The sequence below is a fragment of the Acanthopagrus latus genome, chromosome 12 (assembly GCF_904848185.1).
Source record: "Acanthopagrus latus isolate v.2019 chromosome 12, fAcaLat1.1, whole genome shotgun sequence".
Taxonomy (NCBI): Eukaryota; Metazoa; Chordata; class Actinopteri; order Spariformes; family Sparidae; genus Acanthopagrus; species Acanthopagrus latus.
This window is the reverse complement of record NC_051050.1, coordinates 25,083,416-25,110,317: the sequence shown is the minus strand read 5'-3', so window position 1 is coordinate 25,110,317 and position 26,902 is coordinate 25,083,416. Positions and strand designations below refer to the sequence as shown.

The 26,902-nt window shown below is 41.8% G+C and overlaps 2 protein-coding genes and 1 long non-coding RNA gene across 8 annotated transcripts in view; 2 read left to right on the top strand and 1 right to left on the bottom strand.

The window, feature by feature from the left end:
• The first annotated feature begins 3,593 nt into the window (after positions 1-3,593).
• On the top strand, positions 3,594-14,022 carry wdr41 (WD repeat domain 41). Of its 2 annotated transcripts, XR_005078152.1 has the most exons (15): positions 3,594-4,022; positions 5,832-5,947; positions 7,186-7,234; positions 7,325-7,453; positions 7,554-7,616; positions 8,387-8,498; positions 8,627-8,689; positions 8,766-8,870; positions 9,772-9,956; positions 10,038-10,159; positions 11,010-11,095; positions 11,245-11,378; positions 11,461-11,644; positions 11,805-11,887; positions 12,849-14,022. XR_005078152.1 is itself a non-coding variant. In XM_037117356.1 (13 exons), exons 1-13 carry the CDS (start codon positions 3,975-3,977, stop codon positions 11,599-11,601), a joined length of 1,353 nt encoding a protein of 450 aa, XP_036973251.1. In that variant the 5' UTR covers positions 3,594-3,974; the 3' UTR covers positions 11,602-11,790. The 2 variants fall into 2 exon arrangements, 1 of the variants encoding a protein (XP_036973251.1); XM_037117356.1 differs by lacking the exons at positions 11,805-11,887; positions 12,849-14,022 and having other exon boundaries at positions 11,461-11,790.
• Positions 14,023-15,736: 1,714 nt separating this feature from the next.
• The window catches only part of pde8b (phosphodiesterase 8B), an 86,478-nt gene continuing 75,312 nt past the window's right edge, over positions 15,737-26,902 (bottom strand). For all 5 annotated transcript variants that reach the window (XM_037117352.1, XM_037117353.1, XM_037117349.1 and 2 more), the window contains 12 exons: positions 26,162-26,213; positions 25,121-25,198; positions 24,531-24,607; positions 23,531-23,695; positions 22,856-22,901; positions 20,959-21,088; positions 20,645-20,843; positions 20,251-20,468; positions 20,025-20,163; positions 19,559-19,726; positions 19,340-19,469; positions 15,737-16,792 (listed from right to left, as the gene is read on the bottom strand). In XM_037117352.1, coding sequence (XP_036973247.1) covers positions 16,686-16,792; positions 19,340-19,469; positions 19,559-19,726; positions 20,025-20,163; positions 20,251-20,468; positions 20,645-20,843; positions 20,959-21,088; positions 22,856-22,901; positions 23,531-23,695; positions 24,531-24,607; positions 25,121-25,198; positions 26,162-26,213 — 1,509 coding nt within the window. In that variant the 3' untranslated portion in view covers positions 15,737-16,685. The remainder of the gene's footprint in view (positions 16,793-19,339; positions 19,470-19,558; positions 19,727-20,024; positions 20,164-20,250; positions 20,469-20,644; positions 20,844-20,958; positions 21,089-22,855; positions 22,902-23,530; positions 23,696-24,530; positions 24,608-25,120; positions 25,199-26,161; positions 26,214-26,902) is intronic.
• LOC119030045 lies at positions 20,353-23,493 on the top strand. Its single transcript, XR_005078153.1, has 4 exons — positions 20,353-20,493; positions 20,666-20,830; positions 20,982-21,121; positions 22,864-23,493. It is a non-coding gene; the product is annotated as an uncharacterized LOC119030045 (long non-coding RNA).

Here is a 26,902-nt window from a genome sequence, read left to right as displayed (position 1 = left end):
GCGCTGATCCGTGCGAGGCGGCGTCCTCGCGGGTAAAGCAGGACACAGTGAAAGCCTGATGAAGAGGGACAGTGAAGTGTGTTGGTCAAGAATGAGACTCTCTCTTCCACGAGACCCCTCGGAGCCGCGAGCGAGGCAGTCTGTTATCGAATGCTGTTGTTGGGCCGTTGTTAAATCACAGCTTAATTCGTCTTCCATCATCATAACCATTTGTTTTCCTCAGCGGGAGAGAGGGGGATGAGATCCAGACCAGGCAGCCGGCAGACTTTTCTCCTCACTCTTGACTCGTGCTCTTCAGTGCTGCCAGTGTTTCTGGTGGCCATCGCATCACGACTTCACCTCCGAGCTGATTCCTGCCATTGGTCATGTTTGACAGCTGGTCCGCAGCAGACGGAGGCAGCTGCACTCAGGAAACACTCGTTTTATAACCTCTCTCCTTTTCTTTTCTCTCCTCGTTACCTTTAAAGGAGCTTTTGTCACTTTCCTGGCAGCATCCGATCGTTATCGCTTGATTGAAATACTCCAACAACTTCCGATAATTCTGGTTCAAACATTCACTTTTTCCAGAGGATGAATCCAAACCTTGTGATCTCATCTCGGCAGGTTTCGAGCTTTACGTCTGCGGCAGCTTCAGGCCCGGTTCAGAAGTGACGACCAACGAGAGAAGCGACAGCTCGTCCAGAGGTTAGCATAGCTGCTTTAGCATCAGATCTATCTGAACAATGAACGGATTCGTGTTCCCCAGAGGATGAACCCTCCTGAGTTTGCTGATCGTCTCACTTTTCCTCTCATGCCATCACGAGGTCGATGTCGTGGTTCGGATTCGGGTGGTTTTTGGGTTGACGGGTATCAACACTGAAGTATCTCGTTGTCCCCAGAGGATGAATCCTGAGTTTTCATCAAGCATCACCAGTTTGACATTTTCATCTCTGAGACCTCAACAGTCAGTGGATGGATTTTCTCAGACCGTAGACTGAATATTCATGTTCTCCAAAGGATGAACTGTAATTAGTGTTGATTATCTTATTTTTCATCTGATGACATCATCAGATCAGAACTTTAATTTCTGCAAAACTTTAGTTTATGGTCAAACACAACCAGAACTAAAACATGAATTATTAATGATTGTAAAAGTGTTCAGATATTACTTTGGTAAAAGTGAATATATATAGTATATATATCAAATTATTTTGATATTAATGTACTTTAATTGTCTAAAGTACAGGTACAAGTAAATAATACGTATTTTTACATGTACGTTTATATTCTGGTTGATAAATTCAACATGATGATCAGAATTAATGTGTGTTTTTTGATCCAACTGGTGAAAAAACAATATTTTAAAATGTGTGTAATTTGTGTAATTTGAACGCAACAAACGTTTTTGCTTTTGTTGTCTTGTGTGGAGGATTTATGTCCTCTAGCAAAACAAATTTAAATAAATACGTCGTTAATAAAGTTTGCACATAATATTGTGGAGTACAAAGTGAAATGAATAATATTTGACTCTCAGATTTAGTGGAATTGAAAACCTCAAGCACACTGTGTTCAAATGTACTTAGCTACATTCCATCACTGGCTAATTAGCAGACATTAGCATGCTAACAGAGAGCTAAGATGGTGCACACGTTAAACATTAAACTTGCTAAACGTCTCATTACGAGCGTGTTAGCATCCTGACATTAGCAGTTAGCTCAGAGCGGCGCCGAGCCCGAGTTCAGCCGTCCTGCAGCTTCGGTTCTCGGCTCACGTTCCTTCACATCCTCTGAATTAATCACACAGACTCACAACACTTCTCTACATATTTGACCTATTCATCCAGACATCTGACACACAGTTAAACAAACAGAGCGCCGCCCGTCCCCAAATCTAAAACCCATTCCCGCCACCTCACCCAATCGCTCTCCCCTAACCCCCTCCTCCTCTCTGCAGCTGCCCTTGAGCTTTTCTATTACCGCATGGAAAGCACCTCGCAGCCCCTGACAAGCGCGGCGGATCGACACTAAATCAGAAATCAGTGCCAGCCGCAGATCTGAGCCACCATGAAGGTCACAGGCCCTACACTGCATGTCGTCTCAATCGGGGGAGCAGGAGTAGACACAGCTAGGGTGATGTGTGACTGTGTGTGTGTGACTGTGTGTGTGTGTGACTGTGTGACTGTGTGACTGTGTGATGTGTGTGTGTGTGTGTGTGTGTGTGTGTGTGTGTGTGTTAACAGAGGAGGAGGATGGAGGATGATGTGAAGAGAGAGAGCAGGTCAACATGAACGCATGAGTCCTGGTGGAAGACACAAAGAGAAAGAGTGAAATCACACCAGTATCAAACAAACCGTTTTGATTTTCGTCCATCAAGATTTATGCTCATGATTCAGATCAATACAAGAGGAGGCACCTGGTTCTCTCTGGTTGGTGGAGGTGTGAAGCTTCCTCTCATCTCATGGGATTGTCACACACTGCCATCTAGCTGCATGAAGCAGGACGACGCCTGTTTCAACAGCAGCTGACTGTGCTGGAACTTCATATTTCACCTCCAAAAACTCAAAATAAAGAGAGTTTTACTTTGGATGTTTGAGCTTCATCGTGCAGACTGATGTTTTTTGTGACGACTAGTTTTGAACACAATCGTCTGACAAAGACAGACTTTTAATGGGAAACACTTTTAGATAGAAGCGTCCTCAGCTGATTACAAAAAGTTAGATAATTAAATTTATGTTTAAATATTGAAACGAGACAAAATGCACCAAGTGTCCATCACTGACATCTGAACATTCAGGTTCAGGTTCAAAGTTCATTTCAAAGTTCTTTAGTTCTCACAGTAAAAACAAAAGCAGGTAGAGCTAACATACATTTTTATTTGGAGTTTTTCACTAAAATTTTAACCTCAAGTTAAGCAAATGTTTTAATTGTAACAGACTTTGCACAGATGAATTGACCTTGAAACATAAAGTAAACAAACATACTGGGTACTTGGGATGATTTTAAACACACATGCAGACAATTAAAATGCAATTTACCATTTTATCAATCAACCATAAAACAAAACAAACAATATTTTAAAATTCTTCACTTAACAGTTAACTTGTTAAAATGGAGAGAATCTGTGATAAAACATGATAATATCTGTTCACACAGGTGCAGACTTTTAACTGTCATGTTAGTGAAGATACTTAATATCAATAATAATAATAATAATAATAATAATAATAATAATAATAATAATAATAATTGTTGAAAGTTGAGTTTATATAGTGATAAAGCAGTGATTTTTGTCAGTCAGACCTGGCATAGATTCTGTGATGATAAGATTATTTAAGAATCATAAGAATCATTCTCTCAGCATAACATCAAACCCGCATATCCAGATTTAATAAATGAAATTCTCATTTATTATTATATTTAATAACTGATAATTCAGACTGTTTTGGTCCTTTAAGCTGATTGGTGTGAATGAACGTGTCCTCTGATATTTATTCTGTTTAGCTGACACACATGAACACATGATGAATTCTTTCTTTCTTCCTTTTTTCAGTGACAAAATAAAAAAACAAACATAACCAGCAGCTTGTTTATCGGTCTGGATGAATCACGTCCCTCCAAAGCTTCCGTAGTTTGAGTCACATGAGCGGTTTGTTGTGGTTTTCAGTGAATTTAACCTCTTTTAAAAACATCCAGCTGGCTCACAAACTGCGGCTGTAACATCACATTCACTGACGTTTGTTTGAATTGTCCGGTTAACGTAAAGAAGTGTGTCATCTTCTCATAATTACCGATAATTACGGGGATATTTAATCGAGCGGAAGCGTCTCGTGTTTCTGTTTACGACCGTTACAGCGTCATAACGTTAGCTTGTTTGTTATGCTAACGTTCGCGCTAGGCTAGGCTAGGCTAGGCTAGCTATGTTTCCGTCTGGTTTTCACATTAATATATAAACCGACTTCATTCTGCTTCTTAACGTTAATCGTTAACACTGACGTCATGCTGCGGTGGATCCTCGGTGGTCGCGAGGCTCAGGGCTCCGCGGAGGTAAGAGAAGTACCGGGAGCTAACGTTACCTGAGACAAGCTAACGTTTAAAGTGTTAGCTAGCTGTCAAGAACATTAAAATGAACAAACTCTGAGGTAATAAACTACAATTTCAACACATTCAGAGTGAACAAACACGTGTAATAAGACACGAGACATGAAGCTGCTGTCACGTTACTCCACCAGCTTCATGTGTAATTTGTCTCTTTACTGTTTTTATCTCGATATAATGAATGATGATGATGTTTGAACTGATGCATCATGTCACTCTCTGATCTCCACAAGCTTCATGTGTCTGTGAACAAAATATCTGTGAGACTGACGAGCAGTGATGGAAGTAACTAAGTACATTTACTCAAGTAATGCAGTTCTAAGGTACTTGTACGTCTAAAAACTGAGGGAAGTATTGTAGTTTTTACTCCTCTACATGTATGAAGTGTTGGGCAAATTACTTTGTATATGCAAAACATGACATATGATTTTTTACCTTCATTTAAAAGTTACGACGTTACTGTCTGAGTAGAGTAATAGATTACTTACTTACTGTTATGAAAAATTCAGCTGAAATATATGAATGTCCTCGGACAGACAAATGATCACAGTCTGATATATTATGAGACCAGAATAAATATTTTTAGTTTAGGCCTTCTGTAAGATTTTCCTATAATGACACGACAAGACAAACATCTCTTCTTCTTCTTCGGCATTTTTACATGTTGGACATTTATCAGACGCTTCTGTACAAAGTGATTTACAGTAGTTCATCCACACACTGATGGTGGCGGCTGCCATGAAAGGTGCCGCACATCAGTTCAGTATCTTGCCCAAGGACACTTCAACATGCAGACCAGGGGAATTGAACCTGCAACCTTCTGATAACAAGACACTGGCTGTACTGAGCCACAGCCGCCCCATTTACACCACAGAGACTGAACACAGAACTTAATGATATTATAAGTAATATGTAAAAAAACAACAACAATAAACAGCTCAGTTCAGTAAAGGGGATCGTAACATGTTACGTGATATAACTATAGTAATATATTACTGAAATGTTATTAGTAACATGTTATTTTACGAGAAGAGAAATATACTGATGTGTTACACCAACACTGCCTTTATTTAAAGTTAGTAAGTAAATAGTTTATTTGATAAAGCAGCATTCACACAGCGAGGTCACAAAGTGCTTCACAAATACGAAGCAGTGTTTGAAATGTTGAGGAATCCTGAAGGATGATCGATCGTGTCAGCAGTTTCATACTGAACAACATCCACTACATCTCATATATGTTGAACAGATAATCCATTTTTTAAATTTTTGTTCAAGAAATTGCTTCAAGTTTGCATCCCTACTAATTAATTTGTGGAAAAGTTACAAAATAAATTGATTAACTTAGTTGTCAATTATTAAATGAATCCCCAAATATTTTCATAATTGATTTCAGTTAATAGAAAATAAAAAGTAAGTAAGAGATCTCTGATTGCAGCTTGTTAGCTGAGAATATTTTCTGGTTTCTTTCTTCCTCTGTGACAGTGAACTGAATATCTTTGGACATTTGAGGACGAAAACACAGAACGACGTTTTCTTTTCCAACCAAAGCTCTAATCGATTAATGGAGAAAATAATCAACAATAAGAGTAACTGTTTGTTGTAATAATTCAGCCTCTCTGAGCCCAGAGAGTGAAATCATCTGGCGAGTTTAAAGGAGGAATGGAAACAAAAGCCGAGTCTCTGATATTCAGCACAGCTCTCGACTCCCTCGGCTCTGTCGGCCTGTTTGTCTCAACACTTTCCCTCGTGTGTCTGCAGAAAAGCCCCGTGTTGTGCATCGGAGAGGAACAGCCCAAAAACTGGTTCACTGAGCTGCAGGTGCTGAAAGGACATTTTGACATTGTTCGATTTCTGGTGCAGATTGATGACTTCAGGTAAGCGGAGCACGACCCCCCCTCTCCTCTCTCTCTCTAACCTCTCTCCTCTCTACCCTCGGCTGGCCTCCATCCCTCTGTGATTGACAGGAGATCCTCACCTACGGAAAACTTACAGAGCATGACAAGAGCCCAATCATCACCACTGTGTGATTGTGTGTGTGCACTGTACAGTACAGCTGAAGCCTGTTAATGCCGTCCACACACACACACACACACACACACACACACACCTGCTCTCCTCTCTGCACTGCTTTGTGGAAGCATGCGGCACACTGGCATGGTACAGTGCGTCTGCATAAGTGCTCAGATTGGGATTTATAACACAACTAAGTGTGTGTGTGTGTGTGTGTGTGTGTGTGTGTGTGTGTCGGGAGGTGGGGGTCGCTTCACGCCTGGTCTCCTCCAGTAATAACCCCCTCCTCTGGGCCTCGTCCTCTCCGCTCACAGGTCCTCAGTCGGGGGCAAAGGCCAGAAAATTCTCTCCAGATTGCTTTTGAAGTCCGAAAATGTATCCTGGACAGTTCCTCCCTTCTCATTTTTATCTCTCTGTTTTATCCTGCTCATCCTGTCGGTTGATTTTGGGAACAGGGGCGTTGGATGGCTGAGGGTCAGAGGCCAAGTGAAGGTGGAAAGCCTCAGGACAGATGTTTTTCTAAAGAACTCTCAGGTGGAGACGGAGCTGCAGGAAATAATTATTAACCTGGAGGCTGTTCAGACCCGCTTTCATTATCCACCCCGAGTGATCCGATCACAAGAGGGAGTCCTCTTCTTCTTCATCTCTTCTTCTTCTTCTTCTCTTTCTTCTTCTTCTGTTCTTCTTCGTCTACTTTTCTTTGTTTTTTTCTTCTTTGTCTTCTTTTCTTCCTCTTTGTCATCGTCATCTTTCCTCTGTCTTCTTCTTCAGCTTCTATTAATTTTCTTCTTCTTCTTCGTCACCATCGTCATCTTTCCTCTGACTTCTTCTTCTTCTTCTTCTTCTTCTCTGTTGTTCTCATTCTTTGTGTTCGTCATCCTCTTTTTCTTTTCCTCTTTTTCATCTTCGTCACTGTGGTCCTCTTCCTTCTTTCTTCTTCTCTCTTCTTCTTCTTCTTCTTCTTGCAGAATGTGGTCACCTGCGGCTCAGGTGAAAGCTGAATGTGTTCCAGCTGTGGTCGGATCACTCAGGACTGGTGACATCAGGTCACGTCTGAGTCCACATGTAAGAGACGACTCATGGCGTCCATCTTGTTTTCCAGATGTGCCTCAGCAGGAGACGACGGCCTTGTTCTGGTCTGGAATATTGAGGTGACACATTTTTAACAGTAGTATTTCTGAGTGTTGTGATCCTGCAGACGACACAGTCGAGCTGATGGCTTTTTATTCTCCTGCCGTCAGACGGGAGAGAGGCTGCAGGAGCTGCGAGGACACTCTCAGCAGATAACAGCCATGACCACCTTCACCTGCGATAACGGACTCACATCGCACACCTCGCTCATCACAGCGTCCTCAGACCGAAGTCTCAGCGTATCCTCTTATCGAAGGAAAACATTTGCACGCAGAATCAGTCGTATGGCATCGTTGTGTTTTGAGTTCAAACTTGTTTTCCTTTAACTTCACGTGTCAGCTGTGGGACCCCGACACAGGAAACAGAGTTCAGACCATTTCAGACCTTCAGTCCTCTGTGAAGGTAAATCATGAGCTGGTCTCACGTCTACATCAGCAGCAGGTCTCATGTCTGAATCATTCAGGTTTATGTAAAAGTCAGATGACTGTAAAGGCCTCTGCAGCTCGAGGACGGAGATTAAATGCACGTCTGTGTCTGTACGAGTGCTGGTAATAAATTATTAAGAATACAAAGCATTTAAATATCTATTGAGAAACACAGTTTGAGGAGGTTCTTCTCATAGCAGAGACAAAACTGATGATGGAGGTTAAAGTGAAACTCTCGCTTTTTGTGTGAATGTACCCGAGTCAAACCTTCATGTAAAAGCATAATTACGACAAAAGAGGCACTTTAAAAAAATAAAATAAGAATAAAATGATAGTGACATCATGTCTGCTCCCGCTTCATCTTCACTGTTTCCTGATGGGAACGTGTCTGACTGCATCATGCAGTAAAATTCTTAAGAATTTAAAAGATAAAAAACTGTAAGAAGTTTAGAATGAAACTGATACAGAGCAGACAGAGTACGTCTTGGTGCTTAACGCTGGGTTTTCTTGGATATCGCTGCTATATCTGCTCAAACTCAATTAACTGTGTTGACGAGAAATGAATCAGAGTGATTAAAATGTTGACGGTTCTTCTGCCAGTTATGACGGAAGATAAAAATGGTAATTATCTCCTCTTGATCATAGTTTTAGGTTAATTGCATCACCCGCAGGTTAATTATATTTGATTTCTTTTCTTGGCTGATATTAAAACGATCAGATCGCTGATCCCTCCGTGTGTCTCCGCAGTGTTTGCTGGTGTTGGAGCGTCTGTGTGTGTGGATCTCGGCCGGTGAGGAGTTGTGTGTGTGGAACAAAGACTTCCAGCTGCAGAGCCACAAACAGAACCACAGCGACACCGGTGAGCACACTGTCACAATAAAGCAGCTCTGGTGTCGCTGGTTGTTGCAGCAGCTCTGCTCCCCCCTGACGCTGCTGTTTGCACACAAGCTGATGAGTGTTGTCGACGTGTTTGTTGGCATTTTGCAGGAATAACGGCTTTGATAGAGCTGCCCAAGAACTGCCTCGCTGCCGCCATGGATAAAGAGATCGGTGAGAGACGTTAATGTTCAGTAATATCAGTTCATGTTGGGAGAAGACAGATGAAAACATTTTGTGTTCTCGGCAGTGATCTACAGGCTGACGGTCTCCACTGACTCCTCTCTGTCTGTGGCTGAGATCCGATGTCTGTCCGACCACCAGGACCAGATTCGAGCTCTCATCAACGTCAACGGTCAGTCCAGCAGATATCCAGCAGTCCCTCCAGGAAGTGGAGACAAACAGTGAACACATTTTCAAACAATCCCAGCAAGTTCTTGCTCGCAGTTACATTTCTGCAAGTTTCACCAATCATCAAAATGTCCAGCTGCAGCCAAACTGTAATGTGAAGGAAGTTCATCCAAATCCAGATACGGTTTGTGATTGATTTGGTCACCGAAGAGATCAAAACTACATTTTCATCTTCATAAATATTGTAGTGGAGGAGTTACACGCGCCTATATTTAAGATATTTAAATGATTTTACAGCTTTTGTCGTCTGGACCAAGACAACAGACTTTTATTGTTTTATTCCACTTAAAACTGCAGCGACAGACTCCTTCCATCATCGTACCTTTCACAATAAAAGCCCGAGCTAGAACTTCTTATGATGGTGAAACTTTAAATAAATCTATTTTACTACATGATATTTTATGTTTTAACAACAGTTACTGTCATTATTTCTGCATAATGATCGTCAAAATTAATAGTTATATTTCTTTTATTTTGTTTTTCTAAACCACCTTTTGCAGCGACAACACAAACATTTCACATTTACCCACAAAAAATTGCCACTAGTGGCAACATGAATGTCACTGATGTTTCATCTGACTGTTTATGGAAGTCGTATAAATCTGGGATATAAATTAAGGCGTCGTTTGTGTGACAGAATCTGTGTGTGATAAAGAAAAAAAGTCTCTGAATTGAGATTATAGACGAGAAGCACGTATGTGTGATTGTACTGAAAAGGGAAACTTCAATGTCTGAAAACATCAAAACATGCTGCTGTGAAATCAGACATTTTCAGGCCGAGTTTATTTGTAAAGAACAGTTCAGACACATAAAATCACACGTCGGACTGTTTGTTTCATTTTCAGACGGGCTCTTCGCCAGCGGCTCACATGCCGGCGAGCTGATCTTGTGGGACGCCGTAGATTGGAACATCCTGGCCTATGAGCACATCCTGTGGGAGGAGTCACAAGCCTGCGCTCAGGCAGAGATACGACTGTCCGCTCCCAAACCCAGCGAGATGTCCATCCAGCACCTGACCACCAACGGGAGGGTGAGGAGGACGAGCGTGTCTCCTGAAGAGTGATTTGTACGTTGTTTTGATTGTGATCCATAATGTTCGTTTGTCCTGAAGCTCATCCTGGCGGCGGTGGGCAGCGGCCTGTATGTGTACAGCGTTCCGAGCAAGATGGTGGTCGCCTACAGGAAGGTCGCTCATGACTCGAACGTGTTACACACCATGCTGCTGTCGGACAGGTGAGACATCTGACACTTCCTGCTGCTGACGTCTCCGAGGTGTGACAGAAAATCAGGGCTGTGAATTATTTACTTCAGTTGTTTAGTTTTCTCTGTTTGTCCGTATGAACCATCTGTGGCCAAACACAATATAGTTGATGATCTGTTTGACCTTTGACCCCTTCAAACAACATGATCTCTTCTTACAACACACCTGTCCTCAGCTGCACACCTGGACCAGCTGTGACTCTTCAACCAAAGACAGATTCACTCCCTTTTATTACAATATGTTTTAGTTTCACACTCCTCTGTTAATCCTGGAACCTGCAACAAGCGTGAGCTCCACTTGTCGTCCACACGAGGGCGCCGCCGCTCTTCTTCTTCTTCTTCACTAGAAACTAAAAACAAAAGTCCAGATCACATCAGCCTGTTTGAGCGTCTCCTCTTCACAGTAAAGATAAAATCAAAAGTCAATTTGATTTTTATATTTATTCAGTTTATTAGATTTGAGTTCTGGTACATTAACAATGGAAACATCAACAGATGCAGAGCTGAAGATGAACTCAATCCAATAATATTTGTTTTTAAATCAAAAAGAAACAACAAACATATCAAACCCTGTGTGTCCTGCACCGAATGATCCGAAAACAATCCAATCCAACAATCAAGTTCATAAAGATTTCATGACTTTATTCCTCGTAACAGAAGAATCCTGTTATGAAATCCACAGTGTTCACTGTCTCAGAGCTCTTTTTAGAATAAACGAAGAATTGATAAGTTGTGAAAATATTCTAACTGCAGACGCAGCTGAACTGAACTGACCACATCTGTGTCCTGAAGTTGTTGAGATTACAGCGTCTGTGTGTTTCAGTGAGCTCATGTCCTGCTCTGAAGACGGCAGCGTGAGGATGTGGGAGATCCAGGACCTGCCGCTACCTGCTGAACCCGCGTCTGCAGGTGAGACACACTCACGGCTTCAGGCCTGAGCCTAAATGTTGCTCAGGTACATCAAGGAAACGGAAAGGAAAGAAATTTCAGGGCAATTTTTTTTGGGATAATATTTCGTTGGCTGCAGGCTGTCTGAGTCTCCTCTCTGTGTCCATCAGGGTTCTTCGGGATGTGGACTTTCAGTCGGTCAAACAAACAGACCGGTCCTCCGTCAAAGAAGGTCACGGAGGTCCCGAACATCAGGATGCTGGAGCTGACGGGCGATCTGATCGGACACTCGGGGGCAGTTCAGGTGAGGCTCCACGATCGTACGAACTCTTTTTCTTCGTGGCGTCACAGCAGCGTTTTAACGATCTCTTCTGCTCGTGTGTCAGATGTTTGTGAGCTTCGGGGAGAACGGTTTGGTCACGTGTTCGGCGGATCACCTGCTGATCCTGTGGAAGGACGGAGAGAGGCAGTCTCACCTGCGCAGCCTGGCACTGTTCGAAAAGCTGGAGGAGAACGGAGGACTCTGACCTTTAACCTTTAACCCGAGTCGCTGCCTTAAACTGAGCAGAGGTGTGATGTTGTCGATGTTACTGATGATTTGCTGTAATGACTGTTGTTTGTATGGAATGATTATGTGGTGGTTGTTGTTTGTCTCTTCGGTGAAACAAAGTATTAAATTAAGTTTTAAAAACTCAAAGTAAAAATACCTCATCTCAGAAACTTCTTGCAGTGTTTTTGTTTCCAGCCTGGAGTTTTTCTGTGACATCTTACTGGACTTCACCTGTGATGTGTCGCCCTGTCAGGGACGAGCAGGTGTGTTGTCGGCGGCTGCTGCCTCCGTCCTTTTGTCTAATTCAGTCTCACACAAAAATTGTCTGGAAAATGTCTGAAATTTCTTTCTTCACGCTATTCTGCAGGTTTGTTTTTTTTTTAAATTGACATGAATCTGAGAAGAATTCTCAAGAAAATTACTGTAAAAAACAAAAACATTTTTTAAAATCAAAATTATATTATTTTGTTATATTTAAATAATTTTTGTATGAAAATTGTATTTTTATTTTTTTTTGTACTTTTGTACTGAAATCTTTTACTTTTCATTTAAACAAACAAAAAACAAATATTTCAGGAAACTTTTTTCCCCCTTAAGCCTAAAAAAAATAAAAATCTTAGAAAACTATGTATAAAAACATGAAGAAAATTTCCGGGACAAAAATGAAAAGACAATTTTGGGGCTTTTTCTCTGCAGGTTTTCTCCTTTTTCACACGTGAAATTAAGTGAGGAGCAATTTTAAGGACAAATTGTTTCTATTTTCTATTTTTTTACTATTATGTTTTACTTTGATTCAGCATGTAATGAGTAACTGAAGCAATGTAATAAATGTAGTGTAAGAATATATTTGGGCCCAAAATGTTGTGGAGTGGAAGACTGAAGTAACAAAAAAATGAAAATACTCAGATACCCCAAATAGCATGTGTGTAAAGTAAAGACAACAGCTGTTAAAGCGATATTATATTTAAAGAATCTTTAATGGTCTCACAATACATGTGTGTGTTTGACAAACATCAAAATAAGACATCGTAATCAGAGAGCAAACTAAACGTCTCCAACATCTTCAGTGACTCTGATGAAGCTTTTTTTTTTGTTTTTCACTTCTACGCATGAGGCAGTAAAATCTTCACCACACGTTACAGTTCTCACGGCCGGAAATGATTTGTCTTCGAAAAATAATTTGTACTGTAAATTACATCATTTTCTAATTATCGTTCTGTTTAGAAATGATACAAAACAGCAGAGGATTGGCACGTTGTCGCAGCCGTCGGTGTCCGAGATGAAGGAGAGGAGACAGAAACACTGTGAAGGCTGATCGTTACACAACCAGCAGCTACACAACCTGCTTCTGCACTCGGACGACTCGGAGCGAGCGAGGCGTCGAACGACCGGCCGCCGTCTCGACTAATTGATATCATCGCATTCAGTCAGTGCAGCTCGCAGGAAAGGCAAGTTTTCTATCCCACGCGCAAATCTGGAAATCGTCTTTGTGAATAGAAATCTCTCGTTATCGACTAGTAAAAATATTCTCTCATGATCAGTGAGAGCGGTCATGGAACATTCAGAGACTCAGGTCAGTGTAGAAAACTCTTCTATTACAGACGCTGATCAGAAATCTCTCCTGCGACAAAAATAAAACAGCCAAAACAAAAAAGGAACATCAGCAACATAAAAGCATTAAAAACGATGATCCAGGTGAGTATTTACAGGACAGCAGGTACGTTAGGTAGTTTACAGTGTATCGCAACAGTAGCAGAACTAAACAGTGAGACTTGACAGGATTAAGGCGTTCGTTAAGACCTCAGTCATCAGTTTAATTACTTCATATCAAACATGGATGGGACCAGTTTGTCTCCTTAAAGGTGAAGTTTGTAAGAAATGGCCAGAATTCAAAAAAGTAGCTCCAAATCTACAGGAGGCAGCATAACCGCTAACTGCTGCTCACTATACTCCCATTATACATGAGTGGAACCACAGACTGATGCAGGAATGAGCCCGAAAACCTGGAGGTAAGTTTGCATTTCTGTACTCCTGTTGCCTCGTCGTCAGGGATTTTCATGTTTTGTGTTATGACATAAAAACATTTTAAAAAAACTCCTCAGGTTTGAATTTAAAGAAATGTTTACATGTATTAAACACGCTGGTTGCTAACAAGGAGCTGGTGTGACGACACACTGAACATGGAGGATAATCTGCTGAAGTTCTTTATCGTTCATCTGGGGGGGAAAAGCAAACTGCGTGAAACTCATGAAAAAAGTGGAAAAACAAGTGTTGAATCAAAAAATTCACAGGAAAAAAATTGTGGGATTTTTTTTTATATATATATATATTTTTTATATAAACAAAAATTCAGGCATTTTTCTGTGCAAGAAAAAACTTTTTTTCTTTGTGAAAGTGGGTGAAATCTTTCTTTTTTTGCTCTGAAATCCAGTAAAAGAAAAAATATGAAACTTAATGGGATTTGTTTTTCATACTTATGTTCACAAGCAAGTTTTTCTTTCAGTGGAAATTTATGTTAAATTCATGTGAAAAAAAATCTGGAGGAGATTTTAAAAAATAAATCCTGGAGAGAAAGAAATGAGTGAAATTAAGTTCAGAAAAATGCAGGAGAAAAAAACGTTTTCTTCATGTGTGAACAAAGAGGAAAAAAGAAATCAGGTGATTTTTTTATATCTCAAACTGAAACTTTTTAGAGGAGGGAAAAGAAATGAAGCGTAACGAAAACAAAAATCTAACTTCAGTCGACATCTGCAACACAGACGTCTTGGACACAACAAAGAATATTTGGTCATTATTAAATGTTTTATTAAACAAAAATTCTGGCCATCTCTCACAAATTCGCCTCTTTAAAGTGAAATAAAACAGAATTCAAATCTGATCCAACTTCAGCTGATTCAGGATTTGTGTTTAAAAACCGAACCATCGTGACAGAACCATCAACACGGACCGCAAAGCAACAAACCTGAAGTCGTATTCTCTAAAAATATCTAAAACACGTATGGCTTCTCTTGTTGTTTTTTCTCTCACAGACAGGAGGAAGTAAAATACTTTAGTTTGTGTAAAGATGACCAAAGAATAAGGCACCTGTAAAGAGCTCTCTGTGCCTTTGGTTAACTCGTTAACACTAACGGTGTGTTTCCTGGACGAACACACACTGAACACACACGCAACACGTCCTCCGTCACTCACATGAGACCAGAACGATAAAACATGATGGATTTAACACAACGTCACTGAAGCAGCTCAGGTAGTTCATCTGCAGATTAAACCTCTAATTAACATTTTAAATACAAATGTCGTTATAAAATAACATCAGTGTGCTGCTGTAGAAACAGCTCTCCAACACCAGCTCAGCTTTAAGGGTGCAAATGTAAGAAGCGCGCTCCACGTCGATCAGTGGATCTAAAGAAAATTAAACGTTTTCAAACTCCAGCTTCTTAAATGTGAGGACTTCTAACTCCAGACTACAGTGGAGTAACAACGTACTTCCTGTAGATCTGATCTGAAAAACGATGAACCATCATGGATTTAATGTTTGTGTCGTACTACTGCAGCGTCGCCACCAGAGGGCAGACACACAACACAACCTTTCATTGTGTTTCTCTGAATCCAAACAAACAATCTGAAAAATCGTGTGCTAAAAGAGCCGAATGACTGCGAGGTGAGGTGCAGCTGCAGGTTGTTGGATTGAACTCAAACGATGTGAGAGCAGACCGACGCTGCAGCCAGATCCAAACACGGATCTCCTTCATATTCTCATCCAACGTTCATGTTCTTCAGATGCTCGTCAGTCAGATTTGTTTCTTCTCATCTGGGTGAAAACTTCTACAGTTAGTGTCACAAAGCAACATCTGATGTGTTTATATTACTGGATGAAGGAACTTTATATAAAGTCCTCCTCTCCTCCTCCTGATGATATAAAGTCCTCCTCTCCTCCTCCTGATGATATAAAGTCCTCCTCTCCTCCTCCTGATGATATAAAGTCCTCCTGTTCTCCTGAAGATATAAAGTCCTCCTGTTCTCCTGAAGATATAAAGTCCTCCTGTTCTCCTGAAGATATAAAGTCCTCCTGTTCTCCAGAAGATATAAAGTCCTCCTGTTCTCCAGAAGATATAAAGTCCTCCTGTTCTCCTGAAGATATAAAGTCCTCCTCTCCTCCTCCAGCTCGTCTGCTGTGATCACAGTCTGCAGTGACCAAACTTCGCCTGACTTTCCATCAGCAGGTGGAGGAGGAAACGTTCTGACGTACGAGTTTGACAAAAATCTCCACCGACTGCTTTCACAGAGCTCAGAGGACGATGACGTGGAGGACGTTACTGTAACAGTAGATTTCTGGGTGACATATTTCTCCACCAGCTACACAATCTTTGAATCCAGCAATCGTCACCAAAGATGGCCGGTTCTCCCCCCTGATTGGACCCTGGAACCGTCTCTGGAGCTAGTTCTCTCTGTTCGGGGCCCGACAGGATGGATTGTTCAGGATTTGGTCCCAGACACGAGTCAAAGTGTCAGTCAGATCACAGCTCCGTAGAGTGAATCAGTCCAGCTGAGCACCTTCACATGTTGGTGGTTTGAAGAGGGAGTTCTGAAGAGCCGGTGCTTCAGACAGATGCAGGATGAAAATAAAGATACAGACTGAAAAGCAAAAACATCAAAAGGAGCTCTAACTGAAAACGTCCCGATTAGCTAAAGTGCAGGTTTGTGGTGTGTCATACTGTATGGTACAGATTGTCAGGTGAGGTCCACACAGGTGCTATTAGGAATACTTAACAGGGCCGTAAAAAGTGGCAACAGAGAGTCGACGGGGCCCTCAAATGACAACCTGTTCTCCTCCGACTCCTCACCGGCTCCACACCAGAAAAGAGGCTGTGATTTGAGATGGAAACGCGTCTCAGCGTCCGTCAGACGGTGATGTCCGCTCTGCCCGCATCGCCCGAGTCCAGGGTCGCCTGGGAGGCCACAGAGCTCCGTCGAATCACAGCTGAAGAGACTTCATTGTTCCAGCGAGGGCCGCACCGTCTGTCCCGCCCGCTCAGAGCGACGGAGGCGACGAGGAGTCGGTCAGGAAGGAGGAGGACGCAGACTCTTACACTTCATCTCGTCCAAGCCCTTCCAGTACTTGTAGTTCTCCGACAGGTGCTCCATGAGGCCCGGCAGGCAGGCGAAGGCTGAGAGGAGACAGAGAGGAGGTCCATCAGAGAAGAGACAAATCACCTCACACCCAGCTTCTTAAAGGGTCATTTCGTCAGTTTTACACATTAAAGTGTGTTTTCAGGTCTCGGGGCGTTAAGAAAAAATAAGGGTGTTCTTCTTCTACCTGAATTCTGAAAAACACATGAAACATTTTTTGGAAAAACTCCATTGTTAAAAATGTTTTTTTTAAAAAGAACTGTGATTATAAAATTGAAAAATAAATACTTCTTTTCCCTCAGGAAGACAAAAATTCCATGTGTTAATGGAGTAAAAGAAAAAAAACCCCAGCTGTGACTGATTTAAAGAAATCTTGAAATGTGAAATGAAATAAATTCCCACGTGAAAAACATTTTTTTTCACGTGTGAAACCAAAAAACATTTTTCCCAGGAGAAAGATTTTTTTTAATATGAAACCAAGTGAAAAATTATTTTACATTTTTCCCTTGAATTTCTTTTTGTGTGATGAAAATAAATTCAGGGAATAAAAAGAAATCAATAAGGAACCCTGTGAGTTTTTTAAATTAATGTGTGAAGCTGAGAGCAAAAGATTTGTCCATGTGTGAAAGTAAAACTAAATAAAGAGGAACTTACAAATATTGCCCCGGCTTCAGTGATGTGGAGTTAATGACCTGATTACATTATTTTCCAGTGAATTGTTCCTTTAAGTCTTTCCAGGAATAAACAGCTCTGAGGTGAAACGTGAGCTGATGGACTCACCTGCTGCCAGGTGCTTCCTGTTGTCCTCCCTCATGGAGGACGTTGACAGGAAGGTTCCTGTACAGCGGCTGATGTTATGTATGTACACTCTCCCACATTACAGGAATCAGAGGCCTCTGTGTGCTTCAGTCTGCAGAGTGTGTGTTCTCAGTGCACGACCTCGTCTTGTTTACATGCTCGTTTCCGGTCTGTTGACGACCCACGATGCTTCTGCGAATCTAACGCCGACCCTGACGCTGACCCTGCTGGATCGAGAGCGGCTGCGTGTGTGTTTTTATGTTTAGACGTGAAGTCGTACACCCCCATCCTCCCTTCTATTTTCCCAACTTCCTCCCCTGACGCCCTCGCAGTCTCTCCCCGTCCCACTGGCGTTTGGAAATCTTTCCGTGACATCAGAGCGCTGTTGACAGTAAACAACTTCCCTCTTGGGGGAGACTAAAGTAAAAGGGAGAATCAGTGGGAATGTGAAGATATATGCTCCGAACTATCCCTTCCCTCTTCTCCCTCCTCCTCCTCCTCTTCATGTCTTTCCTGTAATTCCCTGATCTGCAGAAAACTGAGTGAGGCTGTGAACGTATGAGGTTGTTTTATCCCGACAGTGTCGCTGTTTTATTAATGTGTGCTGTGATTAAGAGAATTGGAACCAGTTTAATTATATTCTTTGCTTAACTGGAAACACTAATATCACTGGGAACGATTTTATCCAACGCGTCAGTGGATTAGCAACAGTTAAAGTCTCCACTGTTCTTTTTATCTCAACAATTATCAGATATTTTGCCTTGAAGTTGCCCGACGACAGATGACAGTCAGGTTTATAGGGAACAAATCTAAATCATAAATTCATGACAAAAATCCTGCAAAACTAACAATTCCATCGACCTCGGGTGAACTAAGGATGCTAATAAGCATGTTATCATCAGTACGTTAACACTGTGATCGTTAGCATGCTGATGTTAGCATTAAGCTTGATGCACCACATGTACACCATCATAGAGCTGATAGCACGACTGCGATCCCTCATTTTTCTACTTTTGATATGATTAATTTGAAAAGAAAAGCTTCTATTCAATACATGTCAGGTTACATGAATGTGGAGTCTCATACTTCTCCAAACAAACAGTTTAGACAGGTTTTAAGCTGCTGAAAGGATTCCTGGCAGCCTCTGATTTTCAGTGGTATCACTGAGAATTCCCTGCTGCTGCTGCTGATCGCAACAACTGCTAAAAAGTTTGTTGGCTTTGTTGTTTAAAGAGGAGTTCAGAGTCACAACTGAAGTGGGAAACCAAACTAAAGGAAGCAAATATGTCTGCGGAGAATATCAGAATATCTCCTGTTGCTGCATCTTTGTCAGCAGTCGGAGGAGAAGTCAGACTGGGAAAAAACAGCTAAACAAGGAACTTTTTTGTTTCATGCACGACCTCTTGACTTCATTTTGGAGAAGCTACAGAAACTGAAGGAGGACGACTGAGATAAGCATCAAAGAACCACTGAGAATGTGAAACTGTAACTGTAAAGTGATTATCAGTGGAGACATTAAACAAAGCACCTGAGGAAGCTCCACAAAGACAATTATTCTAAGTGCTGAAGTTCTTTCAAAGTAAACATTTAAGATTGTTAAGTAGCCATCTGACTCAGACTCAGACTCTACAGTAAAGATGTGCAGGACTTTATTCTTAGGAACACATCAACCGACATGGAAGTGTTGGAAAATGGAACTATTGAACACACCGACAGACAAAGAAGAGGCAAAGCACAAAGGAACAGAGAAGAGGAGAGAAGAGAAGAGAAGATGACGATGTTCTTACCATCCCAGGCGTCGAACATGTCGGTGATGAAGTAGTCAATGAAGGAGATCTGAGATTTGGGCACGCTGCAGGTGTTCCTGTCAAACACCGGCATCACCACGGGCAGCCCCTGTCTCTTCTCCTCATCCGTCTGCAGGTCAAACACACACACAGATCACAATCAGCTGAGATGAATCATACAGAAACACTTCTCAGCTGCATCAGTGTTCGTCCCCTCACCTGTGCAAAGTACTCCTCAGAGATCCGTCCTGCCCACTCGATGCAGAGCTCCAGCGGTCTGCAGGGGTTCGCCACATCTGCACACTTGATCAACATCCTCTTAATCAGCAGCCGGTTCTCTGGAGAGTTCCTGATGTTGGCCTGACCGTCACAGTCGCTGTTCATGCTCTGCAGGAACGACAACCACACACATGAGCATCTGCACACACAGACACTAACACATGCTCGCTCAGCTGAGACACTCCAGCAACACTTTATTTCAAATCTCCTAAAATGTAGCTTACAATTCTTCTTGTAAATTGGCATCACATTTTATGATTTATGACTTTCCAGGACATTCTGCCTTTTCTCTCATTTTCCATGTGTTTTCTTGCAACTTTTAACTCCACACAGCTTTGAAAATATCAGATCTTTAATTATAATCTTGTTGTCTGAACTTTCTCGAACTACGTGCAGCAGCACTCACACTTGTGCTGGTCTCTTCGATGGCCGCCATCGGCTTGTTGATGCTGTTGACGAACTTGCTGACGTGCTCGAAGTGTCTCGTCATCTCCGTGGCCAGCACCATGTCGATAATCGCCTGTCGAAGCGTCCGGAACTGGTTCCTGTCAGACGTGAGGGAGTTAAAGTTTCAGATCTGGGTTTCACTCTGCGTTGTATCTTCAACACCACCAGGAGCTGCTGCTACTGACCTGTCGGTGTTCTTGAAGATGTTGCTCTTGCTGTCTCGGACGGTGAGCTGGAAGGCGAGCGCAGCGTGGTGGCTCTCCAGCACGGCCGTGTCGTTGTACAGGATCGCCAGCTCGCTGCCGGCGTTACATAGGAAGGAGTTGGTCCGGCCCGGGTGGTCCACGTCGTGAACCGTGGCTGCGATCAGAGCTGCTACCTCGTCCAGCTGGTCCAGACTGCTCTGAAACCAGCAGAGACAGAGTGACGTCAGTACTGGACTGAACTTTTAAAGTGCTGTTTGTTTTATAGTGATAAATATTAAAAACAGCTCAGAGCCTCACACTGGACTTAGACAGTAGCACATATTAAAACACAGTGCGGGTATGTCAGTAACTCCAGACGTGTGTTTCCTCTAACCTTGACTCTCTCTTTGCGCAGGAAGTAGGCAGTGGCGTGCAGCACGTCTGCGGCGTGCGTGGAGTTGTGATAGGAGTTGGAGGCGTGGTAGCTCGCCTCCATGAGCTGCAGCCAGGAGCGCAGCGTGGCCTCCGAGCAGTTCAGGAACTCGCACACGCCGAAACTGGTGAAGATCTTCAGCCCGAGGTACGTCAGCGGTCTGCAGAGGAGGAAAGAAACCAGAAAATATTCAGAGAGTTTTGACTTTGATTAATCGTTGAACCTCTCCAATCTTTCTCCTCATTCTGGCGGCCTTGATTCCACCATCTTCATACCTCTTGTGTGTTGCTGCCTCCAGCTCCAGGATGTTGAACTCCCAGCACTCCTCATCATTCAGCATCTCAGCGATGGACGGGGGGACGTCATTCAGGGTGACTGGGATAGCCAGCTGGCTCTGACTCATATCTAGCGGACAGACAGAAGAGTGCAGCGCTGAAGGTGAGATGACCATAAAAGGGGCAAACGGAGACGGAGCTCTGTGTGGGATTTCATGGATAAATCACAAATGGCTGTGCCAATCTTGGCTCTCTAATATCGGTATACATGAGCAAACATACTGGCACTCTGGTCCTTCAGGACTGTGGTGCAGAGATGTTGTTTGATAAGATTGTTTAAAGAGTTGTGTGAGAGCAGACGGAGCTGCAGCTCTCAGATCAAGACGCTGGTTTCTTGGAAATTAAACTCTTGATTGAGATCTTCTCTCGGTTAAGTGCTCTTATGACTTCAATCATTATAATGAGGATTACATAAGAAACTCAGCCGAAAGATTCGCACTCCAGAAAGCTATGAGAATATTTTAAAGCTTTCATCAGGACAGTTTTCACCTTAAACTTTATATTAACTCGTGAGATTCAGTCACGATCAGTAATCTTTGTGATGATGAAGCCTGCAAGGCTAAATCTCCTCCATGTTCTGTACTCATTAACATTAACTTCTGGGCTCCTGTATCATCTTTAAAGTTACAGTTCATCCAAAAATGAAAATTCAGTCATTATCGTGAAGACATTATTTTTACCTTTAGTTGGGATGGCCGCTAATGCTTTTGGCTTAGCTTAGCTTAAGATTTCAGCTTTACAAAAGGTTGTAAAAAATATCTTTTCAGGATCTCGGGGCTTCTGGAGATTTGGATTTCACTTGATGAGCTGCATGGAGACATGCGCTGTTTTTGTTGTTGTTTCTTACATTTTAAATAAAGTCTCCAGCAGTTTCAGTTGTTCAGCAGAATGCTGTAGCAATGTTTTGCTGTGAAGCTCCAGAAATGTTTCATGGACTACGAGACTTCACCTGACTTTACATCAGCATGGAGGGAGGTTTTTTTTCCTCTCCCTGTAGATCCGTTTCTATGTCTGATCTTAAATGTTTTTCTCTCCTGCATTTATTAATTAAGAACTGATGGGAAAAAAAAGTTTTGCCAAGAAATGTTTCTAATGTTCTTTCACATTTCACAGAAAAAACAAACACTATTAAATGAGCTTACAAAGATTTTTTTGTTCTCCTGCCAAGAATTTCTTTTCTCTGGAAAAAAAAAATATCTGGGGAAATCACCAAAAAGCTCCCCTCAGGGCTTCCGTAGAGACAATCTAATGACTGAATTTGTATTTTTGGCTGAACTTTTCCTTTAAGAGTGCAAACCTGAGTCGAAATTAAGTCATTGTCAGTGTATTTAATCTACTTGAAGGATACTTTTCCTCTTTCTCTAGAGCACCTACACCTTTTACAATCTGGTCCATGTTGGAATTATATGGAGTTACAATAAATACAAAAACAGGTTCTCACCTGAGCTGAATGAATTTCTTTGTGGACGATACAGAACATCTCATTAAACCTGCTACTCTCACTCTGTATATGAATCTGGAATCAGGAATCAGCTGAGTTTGGTTTACCTTAGCTTTGAACGACGAGACAGTTAGCCCGGGTCTCTCCAGAGTCACTGTGCCGGGCCGCACACCAGATTAAAGTTCAGATTAAGAGCTAATCTGCTCTTGGCTCTAGCTTCATACTTAGCAGACAAATAAACTGATCTTCTCCTCTAACTCTCTGCAAGAAAGCAAATAAGTGTAGTTTCCTACTACTTCTTTATTATTGTTTTGTTTTTGCAGTGTTGTTATCACATATTTGGCAAAATGACCGTGTGTATTATTCTCTGTTGTGTTGTTGGTTCTTAAAACTCACTTTTGCAGAAGACATATTCATTCCCAGAGAGTCTCCGCAGGCCGTCCTGGAGAGAAGAAACAAAGAAGGAAACAAAGAAGGGGGTTAATCAAGTGCAGAAGAACAGTAAGTGGCCTACACATGTTCATCATGACGGCGGGCATGAGCAGACAAGGCACAGCTGGAGAATTATCAGATGATATTATTGACAAAAGACAGTTTTTATTTTGATCGGTTTATGAACCTTTTTTTTGACACAGAGGAGGAGGATAAATCAGGTGTTTGATATGAAGGAAGGTTTTCAGTCTTTTTTATGGGACTTTTTAAGACAAGAATAAAAAATATGGCAACAAAATGATAATCTGGTGTACGAAAGTCTTCCTTCTTGGACTGATTGATCTGAAAACCTAAAACCAATTCTGTTTTCAGAGAGTCAAACGTGTGCGTGCAGTGATTCACCTCATAGTTTTACTCAATCAACGAATCAAAATATTAAAAAATAAACACCGACTCTGCTGGATCTGATTCTGGAGGCCAAAACATTCTTGGTTCAATAAAAAATGCATGTTCAGTTTCATTTGCATGAGGTAACAACATTTTTACAACGTGATGGGAGAAAGACTATTTCTGACCTTTCCTTATAAAGAGCTTTTAAACATGTGAACTTATGAATGAAGTATCTACGCTGCCTCTTACACTCATGAGCCCCCCGACCAGGTCGTTGGTGTGGGGGTCATCTTCTTTAGAGGCGAGCTGAGGGGAGTAGAGCTCGGTGGTTCTCAGGATCTCCAGCACACGATCTAGAGCCTCGGCTACCGTCACCGGGCTGCTCTCCTGGGCTGCGTTGATGATGTTTATTACCTGAGGAGGAAAGAGAGGAAAAAGAAAAGTCCTTATTCTGCAGCAAATCACACAAACAAAGAGCGTCTCTGCAAGACACGCTGCAACAAAGCATGTGATGCTGGAGAAGTCTCATCGGGGGCAAAACAGCTAAAAAAACAAACAAACACAAAAGCTGCTGTCAGACACACAAGAGCATCACAGGACCCGCGGTGGGATGTGGAGCGAGACAATGTGACATACTGTACACTGTACATGACCGGCAGCCTGATGCTCTGAGCACCTTCACATCATGGCAGCAGGGTCGCAGAGAGTCCAGAGATCACACACTGATCTCCAACACACTCCGCTGTCTTCACTAAAACGTGATGTTTGCCAATACACACAGGAAAAAAATCCCCTGACATGAACCGCTGTGGAACATCTGACACGACACTCTTTCATAACTCACATTAACCACGCTGTAAACAATCCCAAGAAATTAGCTTCCTAAGCACAGAAATAATGAGATGTTTGTTTTACTGCAACTTATTTAATTCAAATTTCAAGAACTCTTCTGTTTAAAAGGGGCACTATGGGGTTTTGAAGAAATTCAAACTCAAAATTTTTTAATATTTACAATATAAATGTGGTAATAATACAAACTCAGAAATACGTGTTTTCCAGCAGTGAATAAACAAACTGTTCTCAGAGGAAAATAAGATCCTGCAGCACCAACAGTAAGACTACAGGTAAACACCAGGAGGGGCAACGTTGTTCAAAGGTTTCAGCTTCAGGTTTTACACACTTCTCTTGTCTTATCATCCAAAATCTGTGTGACGACCGTCAGCGTCCAGAGCATCTCTCAGCAACATACCTTGGTGATGGGAGCCTCGATAGTCATGGAGTGAATCCTGGCGACGGAGGAGTACCTTCGATTCTGTAAACTGGGAGCTGAAATACAGAAAACAATGATTTTCAGTGTGTCTCACTGATCGTCATGCTGTGCAGTCTATCAATAAACATTATTAACTCTGTACCTGCAAATAGTAAATTCATAGGATCTACAATTGCTGGCCATGAATTAAAGGAAATGTAAATGTAGAACAAATGTAAACTTGAACGTAAAGAAGGGAGAGCAGACAAAGTTTGTACGGTGGTTTTCATCCGATTTGAAGCAGACAAAGCAGAGAACCTGAAAATAGCAGCAGTGAGTCGAGGAGGGAGGTACGTAATGTCATCAGCCCACGACTCCGCTCTTTAGGATCTCTTTAGTTTAAGTACCGACCATAACACAGTCTGACTCACTCCCATCAGCGGCCCATTCTTCCTTTGTGTCCCGGCCTTCGCTTTATTCTCTGAGCAGTTATCTCATCCTCTCTGCCTTTCATCTTCAGAGCAGCACAAACTGGAGTCCCATTCGTTTAAAGCCTCAAATAGAAGATAATGCATTTTGAATGGTCTTACCGTCACTACCACGAGAGCTGAGCGATCTGGCGTCAATTGAATCTTTCCTCCTGTCCCGGTGACGTAGAGAATGACACTCTGAGGAGAAGCAGAGGGAGGAAATGTTCAGTGTGTTTCAACAGCCGAGTCTCAGAGCTGCTTCATTTCAAGGGTTGGTGACTGACCTTCTGGGATCTTCAGATGGGTATTTATGTTTTTGAAAATGGGACTCTTACAAAAGCTTGAATCTATTGATAATACACGAGGGGCACAAACTGGAGCAAGATTCAGAAGTGCTTCAAAAGGGCTGGAACACCACATCTAATACTTTTCCAAACATATTTCCACACCATTCAAAGACTTTTCAAAACAGCTGGATGAAAAAATATTCCATCTACAGCTTAATCAAAAAGATTTGTAACCAGATTACTAAATTGTAATTTTTCCTGTCTAGGTGGCCTTAAGTGACACATTGCTTCAAAAAATAAAGAAGCCTTATATGTGTATGAATGACAGTCACTTGAAAATAATACGTTACGTAATAACTGCAGAAGATAATTGGAAGAGGCTGATAATATTTTTTACGACTCTTTATTTCAGGTGGCAACATGTTACCTGTGATAATATTACAGATAATACAAAAAACATGTTATATTACAGCTTAAAGTAATATTTTACTACAACAGATTACTTGTTACAACACTGACAGAGAGTAATAATAAACACTGAAATGTTTCTGGTTTATGTTGAAGAGAGCGAACACTTCTACTGCCTTTGTTTGGATTGGAGTCAAGTTAAAGTACCTTAAAGTATAAAATAGACAAAGCAAGAAACATCTACATCTTAAACATCAAGCGGCTCATTAACATGCAGTTATATTTTTGACTTCTCTTACTGCTAACTACACTTTGTCAGTGTTGCAGATCCAAAGCTTAGCTCCGTGATTCAAATGTAATCTACAGGACTCTGCGAATGACTGCTAATCTATATTTACTTGTCAGGTTTCATTTAAAAAACAGAGTTGTCCAGTTCAGGTTTAATAAATACGCTGTGTAAACTCACCTGACTGAGAATGTTCCCCGCTGCATCGCTCTTCCTTGTTGAACTTGTGGACCTGACAGAGACAAGAGAGCAGGAGCTGATTAAAGTCGAGATCTGGACGACGACCAAGAGTCACTGTTGGTTCGCTGTCAGGAACAAAACCAGCCTAATTTCCTGTTCCTTGAAAGCAACACACCGGTAGGATTACTTCTGTTGATTAAAGACTTAACGGGACCCAGCGATTTGATGTTGTTCATACTGAGGCTATCTTTTCATCCCACCTAAACAAACCAATATCTAAATTCAGCGCTGACATGTTTGATATCTGAACACTTCATTGTGTTTGTACGTCACCTGTGAGAGAGAAAAGCTGCTTATGACTACAGAGAAAACACTGGAAACGTGTGGAGTCAGCTCTGCCCTACGAGGCATGACGTCAGTAACTGGTTTATGGAGAGGCGTCATCAGTGAACAAATGTGGAGACTGTATTCATGATCCAGTGTGGGTGATTAGATAAATATGATTCAATTCAACACTTCTAACATATCCAAAGCGAGCAATTTCCCCTCTGGGATCAATAAAGTATTTCTGATTCTGATTTACCTTGTGCAGCAAACACCAGGAACCTTTGCCTGTTCCTTGGCCTCGGTGCTTTTTAACCCAACAGTAGGTTTTTCTACCAACATTAATCTCTCTATACTGTATTTAAGCAAACGTTGCTCGTGTGATGGAGGCCTCAATGCTTTAAAGCAGTGGTATAT

Coding starts and splice junctions, on each gene's coding strand:
- wdr41 (XM_037117356.1), top strand. CDS start 3,975: ATGCTGCGGTGGATCCTCGGTGGTCGCGAGGCTCAGGGCTCCGCGGAG. Junction 7,235..7,324: donor TTCTGGTCTGGAATATTGAG/GTGACACATTTT, acceptor TCCTGCCGTCAG/ACGGGAGAGAGGCTGCAGGA. Junction 8,690..8,765: donor CGCCATGGATAAAGAGATCG/GTGAGAGACGTT, acceptor TGTTCTCGGCAG/TGATCTACAGGCTGACGGTC.